Genomic DNA, 27,592 nt, shown 5'->3' with positions numbered 1-27,592 from the left:
CTGTTACGATTTTTTTTTAAACCAGCGGGTGAGTTAACTGTAGTTATTTATTTATTTTTAATCAGCAAACATCTCCACAAACTGACATTTCCGAATACTGATGCAGCATAATTTAACGTTCCTCAGAGTACCATTATTGCAATAACACAAATACATTTGCTGACCACCATAAGTTAGCTACTAGCTACAATATCTTTAGCTTCGTTTAGCTCTACGGTATTGGTACGACAATGTCGTAATGCAGTGGCAAGTTTGTTCATTTACGACTATTCTCAGCGGTAGCCTAGCAGCGGTAACTGTCGGAAAGATTCTCTTTATTATTAGGGGGATGGGAGGTTCTGTATTTGTGTATAAAAATTCTGACTCTGTTTCAAAAAACATTTTCTCATCGAGTTCAACAATAAGCTACAAGTCGACAGGCACCCTGGTACTATGACATCTGACATTTATTATTAAGGGTGAATTAGCTAACGTGAACATAAAAGTCAAGCCATCAGTTTAGCCTGCTTGCTAACCTTTAACCGCCAGCTAATGTTAGTTAACTATGGCTACTATTAGCGAAAGCTAACGTTATATTTTGCTCTATTGGGGGAATGGTGAAGTAATGTTAACGAAATAACTGACAGTCTGTACAGTGACATAATTTAGAGCGCAGACGACGTGATACCTTTTTCTGCTGCTGTTAAACCGATGAAAGTGACATAGCTACCTAGAGTCGGCTAGCTAACTAGCTGCTGTAACTTCAAAAATTACCCTTTTCCACCATGCTAGCGTCTCACAAACTCATCGAGTTTGCAGCCATGTAATTTACTGTCCATACATTCAATAATGAAGTGTAACGACCCTTTCCTGCCCACAGGATAGGACATGAAGCAGTTTCAGTGACTACAGTTGTTTTCAGGAGATTGAATAGAATAGCACGCTATTGATCATGCCTCCTAGCATAGACTGGAATAAATTGATGGAGGTTGACCCGGATGAATGGGAGGGTCTGGAAAAAGAAGCAGATGAACTTGTCGATGTGATATCAAAGGTACTGCCATTGACATATGTCTATTATTTCTTTTTCAGACACTATCACATTATCTTGGTGTTTTACCTTTTTCACAAGATGTACATGGAAATTGTACAACGTACAGCTGTTTTTAAATGCAGGTTTAGACGCAGTCAAGTGACAGTTCAGTCTTTATTTGTATACAACTATACGTTATCCAAGACTGCCTAAATCGCTTTCTGTATATAATACATGTGACCACAGCCTTTTTCAAAAGCTTACTGTATGATTTAGCTGATCAATAAAGGTAATGTTCCATGTTCAACGTCATGTCGGAGATTGTGTTACACTCAAGGAAACACTGCTTCACATCACAGCTGCGATATCAATTACGGTTACATTTTCAAATATAACCATTTCTGTTTTATAATATGGGATTTGGTAATGTTTGGTGAATTTGGAGGGCTTTAAATAAGTCATGTTTTGTAGGTTCAACCAAGAGATCTGAAAGAAGGTGATACCAAAAAAATAATCCATCTCTTCAGAATCACCCAGACCATCATGAAGGTTAGACTTTTTTTCTGTATCTGAAAAATATAAGAAGATAAAAAACCTTCCTGCCATATACTGTATATTCCTGTAGAATATATATATATATATATATATTTACCTATGTACAAAGTTTAGGTCTATATTTACAGTACATTTTAGAAAATAATGTGGCACTTCAAAGTTGCTCTTATTGTCCTATAAATCACTTAATGTATTCACATGTCTCTTATTGTTCCCTAGATGAAAGTACAGGAAGTAAGCTGTGCTTATGAAGTTATTGATAAAGCTGGTGCAGATCAAGCCGAAATAGGTATGCTCTTGACTTTTCTTCTGTGTGTGTGTGTGTATGTGTATATATATGTGTGTGTGTGTGTGTGTGTGTGTGTGTGTGTGTGTGTGTGTGTGTGGAAAAACGCAAAAGGCATTCCAGAAATGGGTGGCTGCTTAACACAAAGAAAAATCACTTTGGTTTCATGTCCCACAGAAAACCAACTGAAGGCCCAAGTGTACAAATTAGAGAATGAGCTGGAGGTAAGATTGAAAGTATCCCATTTAAAATCATGTAAAAAAAATTTGAATTTCTTATCATTGCTATGTTCTCTGTATAGAGCAAGTTGCTATGACTCTAATAGATTCTATACTAGACCCAAGTCAGTGGGTAAACTCAGTGAGCCTAAAGCACAAGACCTGACTGGTTGCCATAGAAAGACGGCCTTAAGAAGATTATCAGGCTAATTCCTCTTCGCTGGTATTGTTGCCTGTGCTGCCCTCAGCAAATAGCTGTTTTGGTGTGACCCCCCTCGTGTGCGGAGTATCTTTATTTTGAATTAAGGTAATGTAATGAAGATTTGAGTGGATGGCTTTTTATAGTTATTATATCAGTGTGTGCATAATGGAAACAGGTGGTGCGTGACAGAATCCAGGTTTTTTGTGCACGCAGTTTTGTTTGGATCTGTTGATATTTCCTGTGCAGATGGCCCAGCGCCCGACCGGGGGAAGAGACACACGCTTCCTTCGGGATGAAATCCGGCAACTGGAGGCTCAGGTGGAGCGCAAAGAGAAGGAGCTGGTCCAGATGGAGAAGGACCTGAACAAAGAGAAGAAAGTCAATGAGGAGGTACAGTCTGAGATACACATAATACTAATGAGACATCTATCAGTACATTTACAGTGTATTGGTGCTGGTTCATCTTAACACAAGAGTAATTGAAATATATATCTTAGGATACAGTTTGTTTTCTGCAGTCCACGGATCACAGTGCAGATCTAATGGCAGTTTCCAAAATCATTGTTATGTGGATGGTTTAACATAGGCATAAATAAATGTTGGTGCTATGGCTGTTTTCCCATTATCTGTTTCTGTAGCTGTCTCTTCGTGCTGAAGAAGCAGAGGATGACAACAGGAAGTTGAAAAGAGAGGTGAGCCTTCATTTTTCAGTAAGAACTTTCTGTGCCTTCCCTAGAAGCTATTCATGACGTTCACCACTGGACAGATTTCACTTGAATGTTTGAATAAAAAATAAGTACAGAGAAAGCTAGTGGGGAGCTACTCTTAATTTCCCTGTATTTCCTTTTCTTTTAATTATTGAGTTGCTTTTCTTTTTTCTTTTTTTAAGACCACTTTTCTTATGAACTTCTTTCTCTGAATACCATCTATATCATCATCAGCATCTGTTCTTTTTCTCCTCTTTTCTCCCAAAATCTTCAAGATAAAACAGCTGAGGAAGAAGGTAAGAAGGGAGGTAGACAAAGAGCCAGTGAACTGCAGAGTTCTAGCAGTTAGAGGCAGAGTAGTGAGGTAATCTTATCAGGTCAAATTCTCAAAGCGAATCCTATCCTGCTGTGTTTTCACAAACATGTCCCAAACCCCTTAATTTCTCTTTGTGTGTATGTGTGTACATGTGTGTACATGTGTGTACATGTGTGTGCATGCGGTTGCAGAACGAGCAGCTCAATCGGGATGTGATATTTTACCGACGCGAGCTGGACCAGAAGGACCCGGTTCCCACAAGGGAAGAGAACAGCGAGGCTCAAAGGAGGCTAAACTCTGCCAACCGGGAGCTATACCAGTGCATGGAGGACCTGCAGGTACCCTATCAACATGGACCACATTAAGGGGGGAGGACCAACCTCAAGGTACCCTATCACCATGGGTCACGTTAGGGGGGTAGGATCTGGAGGTACCCTATCAACATGGGCCACATTAGGGGGAGAATCTGGAAGTATACCTGGGTGACATGGGCCAGGGTTGCTGTAGTCAGTCAGATCCTTCATTGAATGGTTTTTGCACTCATAAGCCGGTGTCCCTGCCTCTGTCCTGCAGCGTGCAGAGGATGAAGTCGCCCACCTGAAGGCCCAGAGCGAGCACATGGAGAAGAGTCTGGAGGAGTCGGTGAAGGAGATGGAGAGGATGACTGACGAGTACAATAAGATGAAAATCGTAGTGCAGCAGACTGACATTATCATGGACCAGCTAAGAAAAGAAAGGGACCAGGCCAAGATTCAGGTAATAATCCCAGCCACTCCAGCATCATAGTGTGCATGTGTCACTCTCAGTGTTTGTGCCTGTGTCATTTAATCTTGTGTGGCCGCAGGTGAGAGAGCTAACGGAGCAGATACAGGCTCGAGCAGAGGAAGATGATCCTGTGATGGCTGCTGTCAATGCCAAGGTGGATGAATGGAAGGTCGGTTTGCTCACACTCAGTCCCATTCAGACCAAAGGTTATGGTTTGATAAGACAGTTTAAAAAGTAAATTTGGATTTGTATTAGTAATCCAGTCCTTAGCCACTGAATAAATTAATGAAAAAAATCGATGAATAAAAAATATTTAATGGGAAAAAAATGGTTTATTCACAGAGGATATTGTCAGCCAAGGATGATGAAATCATTGAGTACCAGCAGATGCTCAGAGACCTGAAAGATAAACTGCGGACAGCACAGATGGATTCTGACAAAAGCAATGTGATGGCCCTGCAGCAGGTAGTGATGCTTCACATGCTGATTGCCTGTGACTGAAACCGTACTGCACTGATCTTGCCTTGGGTTTTGGTTTTGGTTTTCAGCTGAATTTGGCCGTAGTGGCAGGGCCTTTTGTTTCATTATTATCGTACTGCTTTCTGTTTTCACATCTTTCTGTTGTGCCAGCTCTTTTTTTGGTGTAAAGTTATTTTTATTTACTTATTTTGTTTTGCTTTTTCACTCTTTTCCTTTCACTTTCCGCTACCCAATCTCCATCCAGGTTATTTATGAACTTTGTGCTGTAAGTACTCTGCCTTCCCTTCAGTTCTCATTCTTCCTTCACTTTGTTTTTCCTGTCACCGTGTTCTTGTTTTTGTACCAAAGTAGAAAATCCACACATGAATTGAGGTGTTTAAACAAATGAAACAATGATTTTTCTTTAGAAGGGGACATTATTGGGCTGCTGGGTGACTCTTGCTCAGGCACTGTTCTATTATGCGGTAACCATAGCGACGCCTGCCTATGCAGAGACATTAGTCAGTGAGACATTCACAGCTCAGTGCATCTCTGTCTGACCCCTTTGGTCAGCCAGAAGACCCACATGCTGACTGAACTCAATGCACTTGAAATGTCTGCCTCCAACTGAAAGGCCTGTATTCAATCACTGTTTGCCCTAAGCTTAACTGGTGCACTGGGAAGTTAATAGTTCAACTGAATTGAGGAGATCACAGAGATAAACACAAACACACAGAAATTGGGAGAAAATAAGGGCAAGAAAGAAAGGGATGTTTTTGCACCAAAACTGAATACCTCTTCTGTAGTTGCGGTGTACAGCAGTCTACACAGGGACACCTGGTAACTAGGTACAGGAGGTCAAATGGGTCAAGCTCTGTCCATACTCCTCAGGCCGTGCAGGAACGAGACCATCAGATTAAGATGCTGACGGAGCAGGTGGAGCTGTACACAGGAGAGATGGAGAAAAACGCACTCCTGGTGGAAGAGCTCAAAAAGCCCCTTCAGAAAGACAGAGGTGCCTTTATCATACATTCCATTAGAGAAGCAATTTTTAGTGCTGTGCTCTAGATTGCCATGCTAATCAAATAACTTGTTTCTCCCATTTGTAGAATAATTATTTTTGCATATGGACCACATATAGTTTTTTTCATATTAATGTGTGATGTAATGGTGAATATAGCACTCACACTGTTGTATTTGTGTTCGATGAAGTAGTGGAATCGGTCTTGGTATGATTACCACAGCTGATACTTTGGAGGGTCTTTAGGCTGCAACTGGCTGACACCATGACCTTTCACCCCCAGGAGCCCCCTCCGCGATGCAGCAGAGGAAGCTGGATGACCTGAAGGCCAAGCTGCAGGCTGCGGAGAGGAGGCTCCAGGATGCAGAAAGGGTGGCCGAGCTTGCAGAGTCTGACGCCAGGGAGAAGGACAAAGAGCTCAGTGAAACCCTGGCCCACATGAGAGTCTATGAGTCGGTATGACTTCAAATGTCTACTTAATGGCTTACATTGTGCCATGTCCTGTTGCCGGTTACTTAGTTCTAATTGTTAACCTCAGGGCAAAAAGAAGGTCACAGGAAGTTCACAGGAGAAGCACTCCTTTGTAATGGCATGCGTAGCCTGCCATATCCCTGTGCATTGTTTTATCTCTGGGATCATATTTGTGACATTGTGTTCCCTTTGGTGACCACAGGGCACGGGAGGGCTGGAGGCTGCTGTGGCTGAGATAAAGGAGTGTAAAAACCGGCTGAAGTCAAGGGATCGGCAGGCTGAGGCCATGACCAAGGAGATCAACCAGCTGGAGATGAAAGTCAATGACCTGCTGGATGAGAACGAGGACATGAGAGAGCGTTTGGGTCCGCTGAGCTACATATTCTCACACATTAGGCCATACATGGAGTAACTCGCATAAAAGAGTCTCTTATTTTTAAGAATCATTATAGATTTTTAATAAGATGATTCTTGTATATTATGTCTCAACATTTTTTGCCCCTTTTTTTAAAGGATTAAATCCAAAGGAAGAGGTTGATTTATCAGAATTCCGGCGATCCAAGGCTTTGAAACAACGGCAGTACAAAGCAGAAAACCAGGTCCTTCTAAAGGAGGTACACTGATTCATATATCACTTACCAAGTACTGTAGCCAATGCACTTCACAGCCAGACTGAAACCAAGCAGTTACGATAAATTCAGCATTAAAAACATACATACAAACAAGAACACAATGCTACATGTGATGCAAACATAAGGACATGATGAATAAGAAATAAAGGGGGACTTTAGAGTTGAGTGGTTGGGCCTCTGTCTGTCCCTGTCCCTCACACAGGCAGGGTGTACTGATTTATTCAGGTTTAATGGTTTTAATGGTTTGAACACCTCCACAGATCGAGCGGCTGGAAGCAGAGAGACTGGAGCACAAAAAGCAGATCAGAAACCTGGTGAAGGATAAAGGTAAAAGGAGAGAGAGATCTCCAGCTATAGAACTCACACCTGGTCTCTGTTAAAGATCGTGTAAGCTATAGACACAAAACGCCATGAGCGTCACCCTCCCTCTTGCTGTGAACTATTGAACTAAGGTTTTCTTATTGTAATTATTGGCTTTATATATGTGACGTGTATTTCTGTGTTTGTCCCACTCAGGGCTGTCTGTAAGTCATTTAGTGATTGATGACGATGATGGTAAATTCACCAGGAGCATCCAAAAGACAATGTCTCCAAAAGCATCCCACGGATTCATTAATGAAGATGAGCACAAACAGAAGGTATATAGGGGGGAAAAATACAAGTAAACTGCTTAGCAGGTGTACTATATTGTAGATCATAACCCTATGTTTAATTTTAGGTATATTCATTTTTCTGTCAGTGTATTTATAACGCAATTTTACATGTTTGTTCCAGTATGAACACCTGCAGAGAGACCTGAATAGCAGAGAAAGGGAACTGGAGCTCAGAAGAACAGAGTCCACTCAATTGAAAGCTAAATGTAAATATAATTTCACATATTATCGCCAGGCGAATGCATAGACGTGTTTGTTTTATGTATTATGCCGCTTATTTTGCTGGGATATTTTAAGTTGGGTCCATTAACTGCTTTTTTCCCCCATTTTCTCAAGTGAATGACATGTTGATGGAAAATAAACAGCTGGAAGAAGGAATGCAGGAGATACTGAGAGCCATTCAGGATACCCACAGAACCACGCAGGCTCAAACAGGAGTCAGCATTCCTGTGCTGGAGCGGCTCGTCAGTGTATGTTTGTATATCATATTAATTGTCTTTGGAGCTGGAAGTAGGGATGGGGGAGTGTGGCTTTATGACATGCTGTCGTCTGTTCTAGTTAAATCTTACTTAAAACCCTGTAACTGGTTCAAATCGAGGGGCCAGCGTTTTAGCTATCGGTTTTTCTGATTGATATGAAGTTGCCCGCTAATGAAACCTATATTTAGCTCAAAAAGGTTATTTTCCCATGCGAAAAAAAAAAAAATTCAGCTCATATATTGATGTACAATCTATGCTACTGTATGTACTTTAATGATTTTTTTTTTCCCTAGCACACAGACAAAGATATATATATTTTTATTTCTCTAAAAATGCTCTGATGTCTTATCTTTCTAGCATGTGTAGTGAGCAAAACTATTGCACTTCTTAGTGCCTTGTGTGCAGAATCTCTGCCCATAGGTTTAAATACTCCCATAAGTCCAAATGAGCAATTCATTGCTTACAGGTTATAGCACCGATCATTTTGGTGTTCATTAAATTTTAGTCTCCCATCACACAATGTGTGGTATTGAGCACTGGGAGATCTTCTGTTGCAGCCTGTTCAGGGACTGTCTCCTACTTTTCATCAGGCAATGGAGATGAAGAACTCGGAGGGAAAGTTTGATGCCAGCATCCACTTGAAAGCGCAGGTGGACCAGCTGACGGGCAGGAACGAGGAGCTCCGGCAACAAATGCGGCTTGCTCGGGAAGAAGCCACCCAGGCTGCGAGCCAGCTGGCAAAAGCCAATGAAAAGGTACTGCTGGGAAATGAAACCACATTTAATGACTAGACTTGACATGTTATTTTCTTCCCCACAGTCATGTGATTATACATCTTCAAGGCTTCAAGCATTACCTTATTAATTCCTTGCTATTACGTTATTATTACTACTTCACTTACATTACTTTACATGTGATTTAGCTGACGCTTTTATCCAAAACGACTTACAGTTGATTAGAGTGAGCAAGGGACAAACCTCCCTGGAGCATTGTGGGGTTAAGGGCCTTGCTCAAGTGCCCAACAGCTGTGCGGTTCTTATCCCTGTGGCTATACCTCGGATTGAACCACAAACCTTGCGGGTCCCAGTCATGTACCTTAACCACGAGGCTACAGTGGTTGCTTGCATTTTTCAACATAATGGGTGTGGGTCATAAATCACACTATTATGCGAGCTGGCTACCCCTCCCATGTACAGCTGGATACCATGTATCTCTTGGCTCATTAGGTGACCATACTAGAGAGTGAGGTGGAAGCCCTGAGGCGGTCTGGAGGAAACAGCATCGCGTTTAAGAGCCTGAGCCTCCCTGAGGAGATGGCCCCATCCAGTGTGGAGGTCATCAGCTCCCTCAACGAATATACAATCACACTTCTACAGGTATGCACCCAATATGCAGTTACAGTACACTTCTACAGGAATGCCCCCAATATGCTATCACACATCTGTGGGTATGCACCAGTATGCTATCAGACTTCTAATGGTATACACCCAATATGCTATCACACGTCTGTGGTTATGCACCAGTATGCTATCAGACTTCTAGAGGTATACAACCAATATGCTATCGCACGTCTGTGGGTATGCACCAGTATGCTATCAGACTTCTAATGGTATACACCCAATATGCTATCACACGTCTGTGGTTATGCACCAGTATGCTATCAGACTTCTAGAGGTATACAACCAATATGCTATCGCACGTCTGTGGGTATGCACCAGTATGCTATCAGACTTCTAATGGTATACACCCAATATGCTATCACACGTCTGTGGTTATGCACCAGTATGCTATCAGACTTCTAGAGGTATACAACCAATATGCTATCGCACGTCTGTGGGTATGCACCAGTATGCTATCAGACTTCTAATGGTATACACCCAATATGCTATCACACGTCTGTGGTTATGCACCAGTATGCTATCAGACTTCTAGAGGTATACAACCAATATGCTATCGCACGTCTGTGGGTATGCACCAGTATGCTATCAGACTTCTAAAGGTATACACCCAATATGCTATCACACTTCTACAGGTATGCACCCAATATACACTCACACTTCTGCAAGCATGCACCTGAAAATCAGCCACACATATACAGGTATGAACCTAAATGTAATCCAGATTCACCATAAATGAGATTGCAGATGCACAATGGTGTTGCTCCGTCTGAGAAATAATTTTTTTGTATTATCATTGACTCATTTTTCCCTGTTAGGAGCTGAAAAACAAAGAAGAATCAAATAAGCAACTGGAAAAAGCATTAGAGGAGTACAAGGGAAAATTTGCTGTGGTTCGACACCAGCAGGGACTAATATACAAGGACTACCATAGGTACAGTGTTTGTTTATTTTCACTGAGATACAATCCTAAATGTACAAGTATTGTCAGCTGCATTTTGTATGTCTCATTTCAGTGAAAAGGAGTCTTGGCAAAAGGAGAGAGACTCTTTAACTGAGCTGAAAAATAAACTTGAACAGCAGAAAGAGGTGGATTCAGTGAAAATAAAGGAGTTTGATGTAAGTTGGAGACTCTGTAAGGTCAAATCTAAGTTCAAGACCAGTACCAAGCACCTATCTGTTTCAGTCTTTATGTTGGTTTGTTAATTTACCTTCTTATAACTATTCCTGGTCATTAAAATGCTTTGTATTATGAAATTACAAATGTTCCTGATTAAATCACAGAAGAGGTTTCAAGCTAAATATTTCAGGAGTTATCATTTGCAGTGCCACATTATTGCTGGAAACTTTAGCTTTAGATGAAAGCTCATTTTGGGGCCCGTGTGAATATTTGTCCCAGCACTGGCTGGAGGTTCTGGAGAAGGATCCTGCGGAAACAAAGCAGCAGGTGTGTGAAGCGGCCCGGAAGATGACGGTGCTGCGGGTGAAGGAGGCGTCCCTGATCAGACGCTACACCACCCTGCTGGAGATGGAGCAGCACCTCCGGAAGGACAATAACAAACTGAGGAGCGACCTTCTGGAGTCAGAGGCCACCGTCACACAGAGGATCGGCTATCTGCAGAGATATAAGGTTTGTCTCATCCCACCTCATTTGAGTGAGTCATAACCAGTTGCAGTTCTGTCGTAATTGACCACAGTTCAATCTCATCTCTGTTTTGGAGTCATTTGTGTCTCTCAACCAATCACACAACCTATATGACTGTCTTAACCAATCACAATGAATTTTAATGTCTCATAACTGGTCGGTATAATTCAGTGTCTCGTCACCTATCACAGTTCATTTCATTGTCTTTCTCAGCTGTGGCAGCTGATTTGAATGATGGATTTCAGTTATAAAATGGCTGTAAAATGTCGGGTTTTGTTCCTCTCTCAGGATATGGCCTTTTTCAAAATAGCAGCCTTGCAGAAAGCTCTAGACGACAGTGTCTCATCTTCTGAACTCGAGCGTGCCAACAAACAATACAACGAACTGACAATAAAATACAGAGACCTTCTACAGAAGGACAACAATCTCGTTCAGAGGGCCACCAACCTGGAGCAATTAGAGGTTAGAAACCAACTGCTATTATTCTGATTATACTTGTTTGATGATTGATTTTTCATGTGAACTAAGATTTAAAGATGAAAATAAAGCAGCCTGAAACTCGGGATTCCGATATGACATTCAAATGTCAGAGTTGCTGCTAGCAGTAACACTATTGTTTTATTGCAGAGCGAGAATGCTTCTCTGCATGAGCAGATCCAGGGTCTGAACAAGGAGCTTGAGATCAGCAAGGAGAAACTGCACACACTAGAGCAGGCCTTGGAACACACCGCTAAGTCAGGTATGCCGTTTCCCAGCTGTACATCGGTTTTAGGCAAGAATGCCACATTTGACCGAAGGGTATACACAACATACAATACAGAAGTCTGAATAACCTGTAGTTCCCTGTCTAATATGCAAATATTACTAATGTGAAATTAGTTGTTGGCAATCAAATGCACACTTGGCAAATGTATCCAAAAATGCAGATGGTTTGAGTGTATGGGAAATTAAATGCTACTGATCCTTGAGAAACAAGTTTATCTTGTCAAATCATAATAGAACCACAAACAAGTAGACAAGCCTTTTCACATCAAGAACATTGTGCCAAAGATTTTCCACTTAAACTACATGCTGTTCCTGTCTGGTACATTTTTAATACCTTCAAAGCAGAGTGATTACGCTAACACTGAAAACAAAATTATGCTTTAGTATTTGGCAATGTACATCATTTGAGGCATACGATTTTACCCATTAATACCTAGCCAACTGATATAATTGGCTTGGCTAATTAATTTTTCACATTAAGGTTAACCCCAGGAGTTGTTTTGATTTAATTACGTGCAGAAAATAAAGAGCGTTTCCCAGGATGTAAAGAAGTAGGAAACTTGAATACTACAGTTTCACTGTCGTCATCCACGCGATGCAAAGGTGCTGGTGTGTCTTTTCTGCTTTGAACACCACTTCTTTTCATTCCTTTTGTCTCAATGCTGTAGGCGGGGAAAGCGGCATGGACAAGGCGTCGAAAGCCATTGCCAACAGCGAGATCGCCTCGGTGTCCAAGAGGATGGCGGTGCTGGAGATGAGGGAGTTGAACGAGCGCCAGAGAGCCGAGCACGCCCAGAGGATGTATGAGCACCTGAGGAACTCCCTCAGACAAGTGGAGGATCGCAACACAGAGCTCGAGACTAAATTTGCAGAGGTGCACATCACTATTCAGCTCTTACAGATTCTACACGCTGGCTTAAAACAACGCAGTTACATTCATTCCACAGTAGGTTTACATTACATTTTTTACATTTTTGTCATTTGGCAGACGCTTTTAATCCAAAGCGTCTTACAAGTGCATAGGTTCTACCACAAGTCAAAGCATCACATCCAGAACTAGGAAAATACACATGGAATGCTGTTCTAAACATATAGTCGTCATCATAAGTGCAATGTTATTTTTTATTTATTTTTTTTGGTTAGACAAGGATAGATTGATTGGTTGATTCAGCTTGCGTTGAAGGTGAAATTAGTTTTGCCTGATGTTTGGAAAGCAAAATGGAAATACTGCATTTGATCAGCGTGTGGTCCTGCGTTAGTAAAATGGCCGCCCTCCTTTTGCAGCTGACCAAACAGAACCTGGAAGCCCAGCGGACGGAGCAGGAGCTGCGTGACGAGCTGGCCAACAGCGTGAGCAAAACGGTCAGCGACGCCGACCGCGTGCTGATCAGCCAGCTGGAGAGAGCCGAGGCTGAGCTCAAAATCGAGGTGTCCAAGTAAGCATGGGACAGGGCCGGGACAGAAGCAGAAAATAAGTGGATATCATAAAATCTAAGACGGAATCAAAAATCCACTGTTAACAGAATCAATATTGCTTGTTAATGTATATATCATACGCAGTATTACACATTCCTGTCTATTCTATATTGTAAGTTTTGTACTGCACTGTGTTCTCCCAGGTTAAGGGAAATTTCAGACGTGGCCAAAATGCAGGTGTCTACGCTGGAGGCCAGGCAACAGTCCAGAGAGAAGGAGGTGGAGGCTCTGAGGAGACAGGTGCTGGACTATCAGGTGAGAAGGACATGAGCCTCAGTGTGATATAACCCTTTAGGTTAAAAGTACCAAGTTGGTGTGGTACTTTTTACTTACACCTGGGAATCTACTTAACCATGGGATGAATAGATTCATTGAGATTATGTTGAACAACTTCTCGCGTCTATGCTAGACTGGTCCAGATCCAACAGGCAGCACCGAGACAGATTTCTCTACGTAAATGGCAAAAATTATCCCTCAACATCAGGTCCATGAATGGATGCATTGGTTTTGTTTTTATCGGTTCATCCGGCATATTCCGGCCGCTGTATACCGAGTGACCCTAACGCAGTGCCCCTCCGACCCCCAGGGCGAGTCGGATGAGAAGGCCCTCATCGCCAAGCTGCACCAGCACATCGTGGCCCTGCAGGTGAGCGAGGCCACTGCGGTCAGCAAGCTGGAAGCGGCCTCGCTCAAGGCCCAGAAGCTGGAGGCCCACCTGCTCCGGGCGGAGCAGCGGCTGGACGACAAGGAGCGGGCCCTGTACCACGCCCGGCTGGAGGGCCGGAACCGCGCCCGTCACCTGCGCCACACCGTGCAGGCCCTGCGCCGGCAGTTCGCCGGAGCCCTGCCCCTCAAGCAGCAGGAGAAGTTCTCCGGCACCATGATGCAGCTGCAGGGGGACAAACAGCGGGGCCAGGAGGAGGCGCGGAGGGCCGAGCAGGAGCGCAGGAGGGCGGAGGAGAAGGCCGCCGAGCTGGAGCTCCGTCTGAGCGGGCTGGAGGAGCTCATCGCCTCCCTGAAAGACGGCAAGGGTGCTCAGAAGGTGAACCTAGTTCAGATAAGAATTCACCCGCTGCTCGTCCTCCACATTTCTGATAGTAGATCAATCGGGCTACATGTATGGTTCATCCAGAACTACCAGCCTTCTGCTTTTCAATTAGTCAGGTTACACCTTGGGTTCACCTGAAACTCTTTTAATCAACTAATAAATACTTGAGCACTTTATTGTAACATTACTCAGATTTGCTATGAATTTGTCTTTGTGTTGGCTAAATTATAGGTAGTAACAAAAGTATACAGTAAAGAATAAGCAGCATTTAAAGATACGCCAGTGTGCTTCAGGACCATTTGCTCCTAAAAAATGTGTGCCACCTGGATAAATAATTTAGGAGAATATCTATTCGTTGGGATTCATTAGTGTACTCTTTTTCCGCTTACACTAATAGTATGTGCTCCTTGGGAAAATATTAGCTGTAGGTCCTGTACAGTGTATATATTTTATATCGTTGCTCAGAACCAGCTTCTCTGGACACTGTGACGTTATCCGCTTGCAGTACGCAGCGATTCTGAAAGGGTGGTGTGGGGATTGAACAGGTGAGCGAGTGGCATAAGAAGATGGAGGATCTGCGTCTGCAAGAGCTTCGGCGCAGCAGGGAGCTAGCTGTCCTGAAGGAGGAGATCAGGTACCTGCGGAACGTCGCGGCCGAGCAAGAGCGCAGCGTCAGCAGCCTGGAGGAGGACATCGTCCAGCAGAACAACGTGAGACACCCGCCAACTGCCAAAACGGCATAACGAGTCATTTTATGGCTTATCTGGGTTCATAGCTGCACTAATCCACAGATTAATTTGTTTTTCAAAGTATCACACCCTTTGTTACCTCCCTTCTAATTTGTTTGGGGCCTGCCCGAATCAATCTTTTATCTCTGAATAATGAAGTACGTGCGCAAACAAGTTTTAAGGCTCTTGTGTTGACAGCAGTCCAAATGTTTTGGCGGTTCGTACCAGAATCACAACAATGTTTCTTAAAATGAGAACAGCATAGCCCCACGGGCAGATGGACCCTTTCACAAAAGGTCCTTCTTCCAGCTCACCCCTTTCATGATGGCTACATATACAGTACATCCGATTGTTTGATTCCCTGGAGCCATAAAGTCAGTCAGGTCTGGTTCTTGGGCCCTTTCTTAGACTAGACAGACTTTTGAATACTGACACTGCCTCAGGGATGCTGTGCACTATAATCTAGTGATGACAGCAAAGGCAGAAATTTTACCTTTATTTGGCAATGAGATATGACTCAGGAGCTGTTTTCTTTGTTTTTGCACAACTGCAGCAGGTAAACGCAATCTAAATACACCAGCTTTTACAGCAGCAACTGGCTTCTATTTACTTGTTTACATCTAATAATATTACCTTTCAGTATATTGCATTTAAGCCATTTTAGTTTCAATAAAAACTAAAAACATAATATCAAAATCAAGTTGATTTAGACAGATGCTGAGTGGTGATACTCTGCTTCCAGCACACCATTTGTGTATATTTATTTTACATGTATTTAAAAAAAATATGTTCTTCTGTAGCTCCATGAAGAGCGGCAGCTGTCCTGGGATCAGCGGGAGGTGGAACTGGAGCGACAGCTGGATCTGTTTGAGAAGCAGCAGAATGAAATCCTGGGTACTGCCCGAAAGGTACTGAAACAGGAAACAGACTCAGTTCAGTTTAATCACTTGGATTTTGGCTGCTCTACTCTGAACCTGTGTCACAAAGCCCAGCATTTGTTGTAGTTCATCTCTAGTGAAATCCATGTTTGTGTCTCTTTAGCAAACCTTGTTTATAGTTTTAATTGTGTCTGGATAAGCATGTTTATAGTTCAAATGTCTGGTGGTCTTGCTGTTCATTTCAGTGTTTTTAACCTTGTTCAGCTCTGGCCTTGTTTGTAGTTTGATGTCTTTAATAAGCTCTGGCCTTGTTTGTAGTTTGATGTCTTTAATAAGCTCTGGCCTTGTTTGTAGTTTGATGTCTTTAATAAGCTCTGGCCTTGTTTTTAGTTTGAGGAGGCGACCGGATCCCTCCCAGACCCCTCCATGCCAATTGCCCACCAGCTGGATTTTGCTTTGCGGAAGATCAAGGACCATGTCCGTACTATCTTAGAAACACAAGCCGCCTGCAAGACTCTGGATGAGGTAGTGCCGTCTGTCCTTTCTTTAATTATTCTCAAGTTTTGCTGTAAAATGTCCTTCTGACATGCTGGCAACTGTGTTACAACTGTGGTGAGCCTCAGTTTCAGTAAAAACATCACAGGAAAATGGACTTGCAAACAGATGGTGAACATTCTTGTGAGGGGAGCGGGTACATGCAGCTTCCTTACATCCCTGCATCAGTCTGTCTTCGAGCCGCAAAAGCTCTATCCCCCCCTCCGAGCTTGTTTCTGTTCCCAAAAATCAAACAGATTATTCCTTCAGTAATGCCTGATAAGGATTCTCTAGTTCCATGAAATTGACTTAATTTCCAGTCGTGTCCTGTCGTTCTGTTCGCACATATTATTAATCTGTCCTGAAGAGGTCACATAACACTCAGTCAGGAATGTGATTTCTGTGTCCGATGTCCTTCGTGTTCTCCTCGTCCTCCTCCAGAAGCTGAAGGAGAAGGAGGCGTCGCTGTGGAAGGCGGAGCAGAACGTGCTCTCGCGGGACAAGGTCATCAACGAGCTGCGCTTGCGCCTCCCGGCCGTGGCTGAGCGGGAGAAGCTCATGGCTGACCTGTCCCAGAGGGACGAGGACCCCGAGAGCCAGCCAGCCCTCAAGGTGGCCCACCAGACCATCAACAACCTGCAGGCCCGGCTCAACCAGAAAGAGGAGGTTCTGAAGAAGTACCAGAACCTGCTGGCTCGGGCCCGACAGGTACGGGCCCCCAATCGCGTGTACACTCTCTGCCCCAGTTTCCAACCCTCCCCTAGGGCCTCTCATATTCATTGCTTTGAGTTTAGTGGGTAATTATGAACTTCTCATTAAAAACACTTTGCCACTTTTTTGTATTCCGTTACGGTCTATAGATGTGTTTGTTCTTGTTTACCGTTAATCTATTTTGAATAATCAGCTTAATGCACAGTTTACTAAACAGATGGTTGGCTTTAATTGCTTTTTCTATTTTTGGCACCTAATGAAAAATTAAAAGAAAAACAGATGCATGTTTCGACATTGGAAGTCTTTGTCGTGCTGGTTTTTAGCAACTTTTTGCATTATGGATGATTTTTGGTTCAAACTTACCTTTCTTCTCAGGAGCAGGAAGACATAACAAAGAAACAAGAAGAGGAAATGAGGATCCTGCACCAGAAACTGGACTTGCATACAGACACATCGCTGGACAAGTTCAAGCAGACAGCCCTGGTGAGCACCTTCTCGCATGTTAGAAGCACTAAGGGAGAGGGAGTTGTTTAATTTTACACCTTCAGCTGAAGTATTATTACTGAAGCAATATCTGTACATCACATTCAGAAGTTAATTTTAGTATTTATTATATACAAATAAGACTGTGCTTAAAAGCGTTTCAGTGGGTTCGTATCCCGTGAAGGGGAAGGAGAAGGAAAATGTGAAAAGAAGTGACAAGTGCAAAGAAACGTGTCTACAAAGTTTAAGATCTAAGTGAATAAAGAAAATGGTGCAGGGGAAAATAATTTCCTACTGTAGCTGTTCCTAAGTGATTCATTTTCTCAGTGAATTCTATTGCTGTTATCGCCGCTAATAGCATGAAAGTATGTTGGAAGTTGTGAGCGAAATGGACACTCGTCTTTCAGGAGCTGATGAAGAAGCCCACCATAGACGTTCCCACCACCAAACACCTGGTGCGCTTGGCAGAGATGGAGCAGACTGTGGCTGAACAGGACAACTCTCTGTCCTCCCTCAATGCCAAGCTGAAGAGTGTTACCGCCGAGCTAGAGAGAGTAAGACAGATCGCTGCAGCCAAGGTCAAAGACCACACAGCTGAGAAGGAAAAGTAAGTACCCTGGAGTCACAACTGTGCAGTTGCATTCGCAAACATAACTTAGTAGAAAACCAGTTACCCCTGTTAACCCCCTAACCTTCCTACCCTGTGAAATGAGGGGATCCTTCAACCAAGTCCAGTGATGACATTTAGCTCCTTCTCAGATTGGAGGAGCGCCATGCTGCGCAGATGAAGCAGCTGGAACAGGAGGTGGAGGAGCTGCGGGCGCAGATGTCGCAGATGGAGAAGGAGGCTCAGTACCTCCGGACCGAGCTGGAGGCCCAGAAGGAGGCCAACATCAGGTCACCCTCAAATACCATGAAGAACCTGGTGGAACGGCTCAAAGGCCAAGTTGCTCAGAAAGACAAACAGCAGAAGGTAAGAGCAGTCCCTGCCCCTGAGCTACGTGGTTAAAGTCAGTCAGGCAACAGGAAGGCTGTGGTTTCACTGGAACCCAACTTCAGTAGCACATCACCCTGGGTTGAGACGTGCTTCTTTCACAAACCCCCTGTGCTTTTCCCAGGCGCTCAGTAGAGCTCTACTGGAACTGCGCGCTGAGATGACCGCGCAAGCAGAGCTCCAGATTGTGAGCAACGCTGCACAGAGAGAGGAGAGTCTGAACATCCAGAATATTGTGGACAAACACACCAAGGATTTACGGGTAGGTAGTCTGACACAGCGATAATTGTGTCAGAGCACTGATACATCACGTTGACTAGGAGACAGTCGGGATCCTTCTTCAGGGCAACGCACATAGCTTGCGGCTTTATATACTGCATCTGTATTTTCTATAAATATAAAAGTGATGTACCTTGTTCAGTGGTGCAATTGCAGTCCCTCACCCAGAGGAGAAAAAAATATTTTTTTGTTACATTATTTTCCTCCTCCAAAAGGCTCGCATCCAGGAGGTGAACGAGGAGCTGCAGGTGGCAAAGGACGGCCTGCGGGCGGCGAGGGCCAGAGAGAGCTCACTGAGGGACGAGGCCGAGGGCCTGAGCCGGGATCTGCAGCGGAGCCAGAAGACTCAGGCCAAGCTGCAGAAAGAGAAGGAGGAGAGCGAGGATGAGGTCCAAGAGCTGAAAAAACGAGTGAAGAGGCTCACCACCGGCCTGCAGGTCTGTGTCATCACGCCAGAGAATGTGTGGGATAAGACTTCTTTCAATGCTCGAGTATGTACACAGAGACTATTCCCCCTTCCATTGTGAAATGGCAAACAGGCCTGACCATCCAGGATCTCAGCTGTGTTTTTATTTATTTATTTATTTATTTCCCCCTCAAAACCTGATTCTGGTCCCCCTCAGAGTCCTGTGCAGGAGAGAGTGGGTAGTCAATAGTGTGAGACCTCTGGGCTGGGACGGCACTGTATACTGATATGTGTGGTGTGATGTGAGAGAGAAGAGTCCTCACTCCCACAGGAATATGTGCTGTGAGAGTCCTTGGTTCAAGTCGCTGTGGGTCTGATTAAGGTTTATGTAGGGTGAAAAGATCCCAGCGAACACGCCTAGGACTTGGAACATCTGACACAGCGTGCTTAATTCATATGGCTCAAAATCAACAGTTTTTTTTTTCTGACAGGGTTTTTTCCAGTCCTGTTACCAAGATCAAAGGCATTTTAAAAAAATGCTAAACAATTCAACAGTTCAACAATAATGTGAAAGATGTGAGCAGAAAGTATTAACGTTTCCTATGCGGTACGCCAGTGTACCATCCAGTTTTCAAAAAAAGAGATCTCTGCCTGTGGTGTTCCTGTATCCTTCGTTAAGGAGGATTTTATAAAATCTGACACATCCCATATGCAGTATCTCATGGCCTCTGTTACCAGTTCGAACAGAGCATAGGTTAAAAAAAAGTCCTGACGTGTTTCTTCCACACATGAACTCTGATCCAGCTGATTTCACTAATTAGTTCTACCTCCTGGCTCAAGAACTCATTAACAAATCCAGGTGATTGGAACAAAATTCTAGGGAGGACTTTGCTGGATTTGACCTGGATTTTCCACCTCTGGTACAGAGCAAAGCGGAGGCTGAGAAGGGGCCGTCGGTGGACGAGCTCCAGAAGAAGATCCGGAGGCTGGAGTCGGAGCTGGAGAAGCAGTCAGCGTCCGAGGCCACGGAGAGAAAACCTGCCAAAGAGGTGAAACTCCCCGTCACATGCTGCATATCTGACCCAAACATGGATTTCCTTTCTGCCTGGAAAACAATGGTGAAAATGTAGTGTATATTGTAGAAAAACACATTGATAATGTGGTTGGAGCAAATAATGTTTTGGGGATGATGCATTATATTCTCAAATCTGATTCCATGTTTTTACCAACCTGACCGACCTAGTCCTCTTGATTAGCTCAATTGCACCAGGCAAGATCAATTACACACAGAAAAATATTTGAATCCACAAACAAACATGGCGGCCTGTAGCCTAGTGGTTAAGGTAAATGACTGGGACACCAAGGTCGGTGGTTCTAATCCCGGTATAGCCACAATAAGATCCGCAGAGCCGTTGGGCCCTTGAGCAAGGCCCTTAACCCTGCATTGCTCCAGGGGAGGATTGTCTTATGAACTGTACGTCGCTCTGGATAAGAGCGTCTGCCAAATGCCAATAATGTAATGTAATGTAATATTTGACCCAGGTCTGTTCCAGAAATGCCCCTGGTCACCGTGTTAAAATCTCTGATCTGTCTGTCAGAAAGAAGAGATACTGCGGTGGGAGGAGGGGAAGAAGTGGCAGGCCAGGCTGGAGAGCGTGCGGAGCAAGCTGAGAGAGAAGGAGCGAGAGAGCGACTCCCTAACCAAACAGTTTGGCACACTGAAAGAGCTTTATGGCAGGTGAGAAAACCCCCGCCTTCTCCCTGCTTGCTGAAATGAAAGCAGTGAGCCTTGGGCACTGTGAAACAACTTTAGCATTAAATCTGATCTCACCCTACTCTGCAAAACATCAACAATATGTTTTTAAATTCTTGCTACAACTGGCCTGGAGTTGAAGTGACTGCTATTGTAACATGAAGTGCTACATCAGTATGTGACATCAGCATAGGTAATTTAAAACACATTTCTCACAGCTTACACTTTCACAGCACTGTATAACTCAGTCTGAATTGAATCTGTAGCAACAGGAATCAACATGACACGGTATCTCAAACTGAGCTCTCCCGCGCTTGGATGTGGTGAAAGTAGTTAGCCAAGATGGAACACTGTAGGTCATGCTCAATGCTTATGAAATGTCTCGGCTCAGGCTGGAACAAGAAAAGGCAACCCTGCAGAAGAAGCTTCGCGTTCGCGGCGTGACGGTGGATCAGGTGGTGGGAGCGAGAACAGTGGAGTCCGACAGAGAGATTGAAGAGCTGAAGAGTCGAAACGCCGAGCTTGAACAGCAGATCATTACCATAAAGTGAGTAGTCCTCAATCCCACAAGGTGATTTGAGCTTTCGAAACCCTGAAGATATACACTGTACAATTTGACACCAAGTATCATTTCCCCCCAGTGACTCTGGCTTCATGAATCCCAGTATTGGTGGAACTATTATGTGTGATCAGTGAAACTGATTTTAAGAATTTAAGTTGAAGAACCAACCATTTAGCCCATATATTTTCATCTGATCTGGACTACTGTGATTCACCTGACAGCTCTCTATGTTGCCACGTCCTCTCATGCCTGCAAGTTGTAGTACATTTACCAGCAATGCTTCCAACAAAGAATGAGGGAACTCACATTTCCACATTCCTGCACTAGCTTCCAGTTAAAAAACAGTCTGGCATTGAACATCCTTTAACAGTTTCTTCTCCTATTTTGGGTCCCCAGATATATTATCTTTTCACATAAACAATTTGTTGAGATCAGAGAGAATTCAGATTTTTCAGAAGAACAGCTGTTGAAATGTAAGAAGTTAAGCATGGAGGCGTATTATGTCTTTCTGTGGAACTATCTGCTCAGCTCTGTAGTTTTCTGAATGTGCTCAGCATGACCACAGTACTTTGATTACTTTAGTTTAGAGGGTATGAAAGCCTCACATTTTGTGTTTATATAGAAGAGGAACCCCCACTTTCCAATCTCTTTATTGCCACCGTTTCCCATTTCAGGAAACAGCAGGCCTTGCCGAGAGATGCCGCGATTGACGACATGGATCTTCGAAACCGCTACCTGGAAGAAAAGATCCATTCCCTGGAAAGACAGCTGTCCAAAGAGCCCCCATCAAGACCATCTGTGAGTGTCACTTTCCTTCTGAATACAAGCAAACACCTCCTACAGACATTATTTTCACATTTAATGTGTGGTTGATGCCATTCTTATGCCATATGTCAATACTGGTTAACCTGTGCCACCTGATGGTATGTCTGTCCTGTTTCTCTTTCCATCATCGCTCTGGTCATTTTTGTACAAAGGGGAAGAAATCAACTTCTCCACCCCGTGTGTCTTCCACCAAGGGGACTCTCTCCCATCAAATTTGCTCTGACAAAGAGAACACAACATGCTTAGAAACTGAGGTGGGAGAGGAGCAGACAGACGTAGGTGAAAATCAAGTAGAACAGCAGCAGATAGATATGTCTGAAAATGAAGTGGAACAGGAACAGACTGATACAGATGGGAATGAAGTGGAACAAGAACAGAGTGATATGAGTGAAAGTGAAGTGGATCTGGAACAGACCGATATGAGTGAAAAGAAATTGGAACACCAGCAGATAGATACATCTGAAAACAAAGTGGAACATGAACAGATAGATAGAGATGGGAATGAAGTAGAACAGGAACCAACTAGTATGAGAGAAAATGAAGTGGATCGGGAGGAAAATGACCAAGAAGAACATGAGACCACAACAAACTCTTCTGCTAGTGACAACCCTGAAGGAAACATACTCAATCCAAAAGAACACACGGCTGCATGTGAAAGTTTGCCGTCTGAACGCAGTAGAAGCAGGGTCAGTAAGGCAGTGAAAGTGGAGGCAGGTGAAGAGACGATGGAGGAGTCAGTCATTACAGTGCTGGAGGTTGAGTCTAGCGCCCATGAGGATCCCAAGAGCTCTATTAGAAAGCTGGAAGTTGATGTCACAGAGAACATACTGGAAGGTTTAGAGAAGGGGATTGGGTACCCTGAATCGGAGCCCCTGACCAAAGATGCGCAGAGAGAGAAAACCAAACACAAATCTCACAAACTTCTTGAGGTAAAAATACATTGTGTCCTTAGATTTCCTCGTTCTAGGAACAAAGGCAAAAGTTTGTATAAGTCTAGACTTCCTTGTCGTAGGAACAAATGCAGATCAATATGCCTGTGCAATGCAGTAGACTTCCTGTCAGTCTCCCACCGTCTGTCTCTGCATTACGTGCTTCTGCCTTCCACTTCCCAGTTGGTGTGATAGACTTGCCTTTTTATTTATTTGTATATTTATTTATTTTCTTGTTCATTTATTGTTTCTGGCGAGTGAAAGGGCGACTCTGTGCCATTTCAGACTTCAGGCAGGGGTTCTGGGACCCCGTCGCAGAGGGAGGGTGAGCTGCAGAAGGAAAACCTCAAGCTCTCTTCCGAAAACCTGGAACTGCGATTCCAGCTTGAGCAGGCCAACAAAGATCTTCCCAGGTTAAAGGTGAGACGGCACTATAGTAGTGATGTAAGCCTATTTCCCAGACATTGTGGCAACATATGAGCGTATTGGATAAAAAAGAATATTATCCAGATATTATATTCTTCCAGAAACAATCTATTAACCAGACAGTATTAACAGCAGTACAAGTGTAAGAAGGGCAAAGACCATTTATATACTTATGTATGTATGTGTACACACATATTCACAAGTATGCATATATTATGGCTGTACTGAATAACATGTTCCAGTCCAATTAATCAACTAATTGGTTGTCACCATCTCTGATGGGAGCATCTGACGATTCCCTTTCTTGATATAATGCACAGGACCAGGTGAGCGACCTGAAAGAGATGTGTGATATTCTGAAGAAAGAGAAAGTGGAGATGGAGAGGAAGTTGGGAAATATCCGTGGGGTGAGCACACACCACACACCACACACCATCAACACCTGGGTCTGAAGCCCGGCTGCCCGTAGAAGTCTGCAGTGGTGTTCTGTGAGCAGGTGGATTTAACTGTGAGTGCAAATGTGACTCACAGTCTGGGCGGAGCGGGAAGACAGTCCCGGAGCTGGAGAAGACCATCGGTCTCATGCAGAGAGTGGTGGAGAGGGTGCAGAGAGAGAACGAGGCGCTGAAGAAGACCCCAGCTGGCCCCACCCAAGATCAGCTCAGTGCCCTGGAGCTCGAGAACGAAAAACTTAAGGTACCTATTACCGTGCCTTTGATTTCCAATTCAATTAACATACGCTAATGGAAAGGGGGAAAAATGCAGGGTATCTTATGCGTACACCTTTGATTTTCAATTCAATTAACATGCACTAATGGAAAAAACTCAGGCTTGCTAAATTTCACACCTATTTATCTAACTTGCTCTAATGATAAAGGTAACTCAAGGTAGCTTACCCACAGCTTCGATTTCCAATTCAATTACCCTGCCTAATGACGAAAAGAACTAAATTATTGAAAAACTTAGGTATTTATAATCCCAGTACAAATACAATGTCTTTTATAGCCTGCAAATGAGTCAATTGGATCTCTAATTTACAGGAGAATCTAAATTTTATGAGCTGCTGATTTCAGACAATAGAGGACTCTGTACCAAGAATGTGTTTATTGGATCTATTTAATTTGCCATCTATATATGCCACAAGTAAGCATTAGCAGAGCTGCTGCTCGGGTGAGGTATAATTCACCCTAACCAAACTGTGTTCAGTTTATTCTCTCATTGAATCTCTGCCACAACACTGTGGCAGTGCGGCTAGGCAGATTGCACACATTCAGAGAAGGTCTGAAGGCTGATTAAATTGGAGGCAGTGAGGCACAAAGAATGGGAAAGTTGTTATTCTCTATCATGATAATTAAACCGTCTTTTTCCTACTTTCCCATACAATATTTCCCTTTGGCCAAGATTGGAGCTAAATGCACCCATTCCTGCAAACAGTTGCAAACTCCTCTTCGCCTCTACTTGTGTGCAAGATTCTTGAGCCGGTCTATACAATATTGTTGCACCTAATTATATAAGTTTATTTATTTCCCTAAGTTTATGTACAGTAAATGTGCTGGATGATAATGGTAATCATGATATTTATATATAAGTTGTTTTCAGGGCAAGCAACCACATACCATGTCCGTTCATTCACATTCATTTAGCCTCTTTTCTTCTTGTTCAGTCAGACTATGAGCAGCTTAGAATGCACACTGGAGCACAACAAACTGCGATGAACGAGTCTAGGACCAAAGTAATGGAGAAAATTATGATGGAAAACGAGAGCTTGCGCAAGATGCTAAGAAAGGTAATACAAATTCTGTGCACATTGTCGAGCAGAAACTAAAATCAGAAAGTAGCTTGTTATTCACACTGCACACCGTTGTTTGAAATGCTATTTACCTAATTAAGCTGTCATGCAGCGGCAAAATAAAGAAAATAAATTTAGAACATCAGGATGTTCCTCTTGCTCTGTGGCAGGAAGCAGACAGTGCGGAGAAGCTTCGAATAGCCAAGAGCAGCCTGGAGGCCATCAATGAGAGACTGCAGGCCCAGCTGCAGGAGGGCAGCCAGAGGCCAGCCCAGCAGGAAGCAGCTGACCGTGCAGGAAGGGGTGGGAAGGCTACCGTGGTGACCAGGTGACTTCACTCACCTCTACTCCAGACACCTTGGTGCGAGAATTCTGTGTGCTCATTAAATTATTCTCAAAATGTGTGTGTCTCTGTGTGTGTCCCCCCATCCTCAGAATGTTCGAAAATAAGATGAGAGACATGGAGAATGACATTGCCCAGAAGAACAGCAGTCTTTCACAATTCAAACAGCAGCTCCAAGAAGCAGGAGAACGGGAGAAGAAAACGGCACAGATTATTGGCGAGCTCAGAGAGCAGGTGCACACCACGTTCCTCTCTCATTCTGTTATTCACCAAGGGAAATTAATGAACTGCACAAGTCTGCATAATTAGGAAAATGTAACTGTAACTACTATGGAATTTACATTTTACACATCATTACCACATAGATGCCATGGATTCTAGTGAAGAGTTAACTCCAATGACATTCTCAACAATAACCTTCTGGAATTCTCGGGATCATAGAATAAAGGACAGCTGAAATGAACAATTAACAATTAAAAATTTGTCATTCATTTTTAAAGGTTGACTTATTAAGACGATTTCCAGAGGATGCCAAAACCGATTCAGGTCTTGCAAAAGAGTTCCAGTCAATGCGGTATGTATGCATTGTGTGTTGTACTAAAGTAGAACGAACTGTGGAAATCATTGTGGGCATGTCCCTCAATAAGCAACCTGCCAGTGACAGCTTAGTGTGAATGAAGCTAGATATAGGACATGCAGGATAAAATAATTTAAAATGTAGTGGAAGTTAGACAAGTTATGTCAAGATGATTCTGTTAAATAACACCGTTTCTTATAGGCTGATAAACCATCAGCTGGAGAAAGAGAAGGCAGAGCTTCTTCGGCAGCTGACCTCACACAGAGACCAGAAAAGAGCAGGTGAGATGCAGAACCTCGGCAATATCAAATGTGTATATGCTCAGCTTTGCTACACCTTAAAATCCTGCGATTGTCTATAAATTACTTTGACTGTGCAAGGTGTGGTTAAAACAAGACATTCCTCAGCATATAGAGATTACAGTAACAAAATGAGAACTGCAGAATATTGCTAAATTTATCTTTTGATCTATGCGGCAGAGAACAAGTAAGTGTTACTTAAAATGATTTTACTTTATTCATAACATTTCATCATCATGCTCAACTGACAGTGGCATGCTGCTTCTCCTGTTTATCATAGGACAGGAAGACCTGCAGGACCAGCTACAGCAAGCAGATCTGGAAAAGAGAAAACTGCAGGTACTCAGACCATCATGTCCTATGAATGTGTGAGTGCAATGGTACTCTATGCTGCAGTTACGTTAATTTCTCCACAAACTGACTCAGAACTGATTTCATATTGAAGGAAGAAGTGAAGAGAATGAAGAAAGAGCTGGAGAACTTTGACCCAACATTCTTTGAGGAAATTGAGGACCTTAAGTTCAACTACAACCTGGAGGTGAAGAAGAACATTCTTCTGGAGGAGCAACTGAAAAAGGTCTCAGAGCAGTTTGGTGTGGAAGTGGACATTCCAACTAATCTTTCAATCAGCTGAATTTCTTTATGAAGCGGAAAATCTGGTCTAATGTACACCAAAAGTGCTTTATATAAGATTTTAATATAATTCCAATGAGTATGGACTATGTTTATCAATGTAGTTTTTAGCTCAAGTCAGGTGTGTTGTTAGGAGACTTAATGGATATAAACAGTGTGAAAATAATTTACCGTGTATTGTGTACACTTGTGTAGGTTTGTAAATGTTTTGTAGATTTCTGTATTTTTCTACATTATGTTAGTGATTTAAGTTAATAAACAAGCTTACACTATAATATTTAATATTATAATGGTGTATTTGTCTGCTTTCACATTTCATTTTATATGGAGTTGTGT

The 27,592-nt window shown here is 43.2% G+C and overlaps 1 protein-coding gene across 2 annotated transcripts; it reads left to right on the top strand.

The window, feature by feature from the left end:
- The first annotated feature begins 291 nt into the window (after window positions 1–291).
- Window positions 292–27,546, top strand: cep290 (centrosomal protein 290). 2 transcript variants are annotated; one of them, XM_061252269.1, is made up of 54 exons: window positions 292–427; window positions 860–1,033; window positions 1,484–1,561; window positions 1,787–1,856; window positions 2,031–2,077; window positions 2,520–2,663; window positions 2,912–2,965; window positions 3,488–3,634; window positions 3,870–4,052; window positions 4,141–4,230; window positions 4,404–4,526; window positions 5,412–5,535; window positions 5,825–5,997; window positions 6,215–6,377; window positions 6,526–6,626; window positions 6,905–6,971; window positions 7,161–7,282; window positions 7,419–7,503; window positions 7,634–7,767; window positions 8,367–8,531; window positions 9,003–9,152; window positions 9,992–10,107; window positions 10,190–10,292; window positions 10,573–10,803; window positions 11,107–11,280; window positions 11,446–11,557; window positions 12,252–12,457; window positions 12,868–13,019; window positions 13,203–13,314; window positions 13,646–14,101; window positions 14,653–14,817; window positions 15,636–15,743; window positions 16,104–16,238; window positions 16,689–16,955; window positions 17,334–17,441; window positions 17,849–18,048; window positions 18,201–18,414; window positions 18,560–18,697; window positions 18,930–19,151; window positions 20,047–20,169; window positions 20,719–20,858; window positions 21,265–21,420; window positions 22,110–22,233; window positions 22,413–23,189; window positions 23,475–23,609; window positions 23,936–24,022; window positions 24,147–24,311; window positions 25,279–25,401; window positions 25,575–25,732; window positions 25,840–25,981; window positions 26,248–26,321; window positions 26,526–26,605; window positions 26,904–26,962; window positions 27,069–27,546. In XM_061252269.1, exons 2-54 carry the CDS (start codon window positions 932–934, stop codon window positions 27,255–27,257), a joined length of 8,073 nt encoding a protein of 2,690 aa, XP_061108253.1. In that variant the 5' UTR covers window positions 292–427; window positions 860–931; the 3' UTR covers window positions 27,258–27,546. The 2 variants fall into 2 exon arrangements, with proteins under 2 accessions (XP_061108253.1, XP_061108254.1); XM_061252270.1 differs by lacking the exon at window positions 22,413–23,189.
- The last annotated feature ends 46 nt before the right edge of the window (window positions 27,547–27,592 follow it).

The sequence above is a fragment of the Conger conger genome, chromosome 8 (genome assembly GCF_963514075.1).
Source record: "Conger conger chromosome 8, fConCon1.1, whole genome shotgun sequence".
NCBI lineage: Eukaryota > Metazoa > Chordata > Actinopteri > Anguilliformes > Congridae > Conger > Conger conger.
The sequence above is the reverse complement of the archived record's forward strand: the minus strand, read 5'-3'. Positions and strand labels throughout refer to the sequence as shown.

What these genes read in the sequence shown, in the direction of transcription:
- cep290 (XM_061252269.1), top strand. Translation starts at nt 932, where the DNA reads ATGCCTCCTAGCATAGACTGGAATAAATTGATGGAGGTTGACCCGGAT. An exon ending in CCAAGGTGGATGAATGGAAG is followed by an intron (nt 4,231 to 4,403) that starts GTCGGTTTGCTC and finishes GTTTATTCACAG; the next exon opens with AGGATATTGTCAGCCAAGGA. An exon ending in AGTTCAAGCAGACAGCCCTG is followed by an intron (nt 17,442 to 17,848) that starts GTGAGCACCTTC and finishes CTCGTCTTTCAG; the next exon opens with GAGCTGATGAAGAAGCCCAC.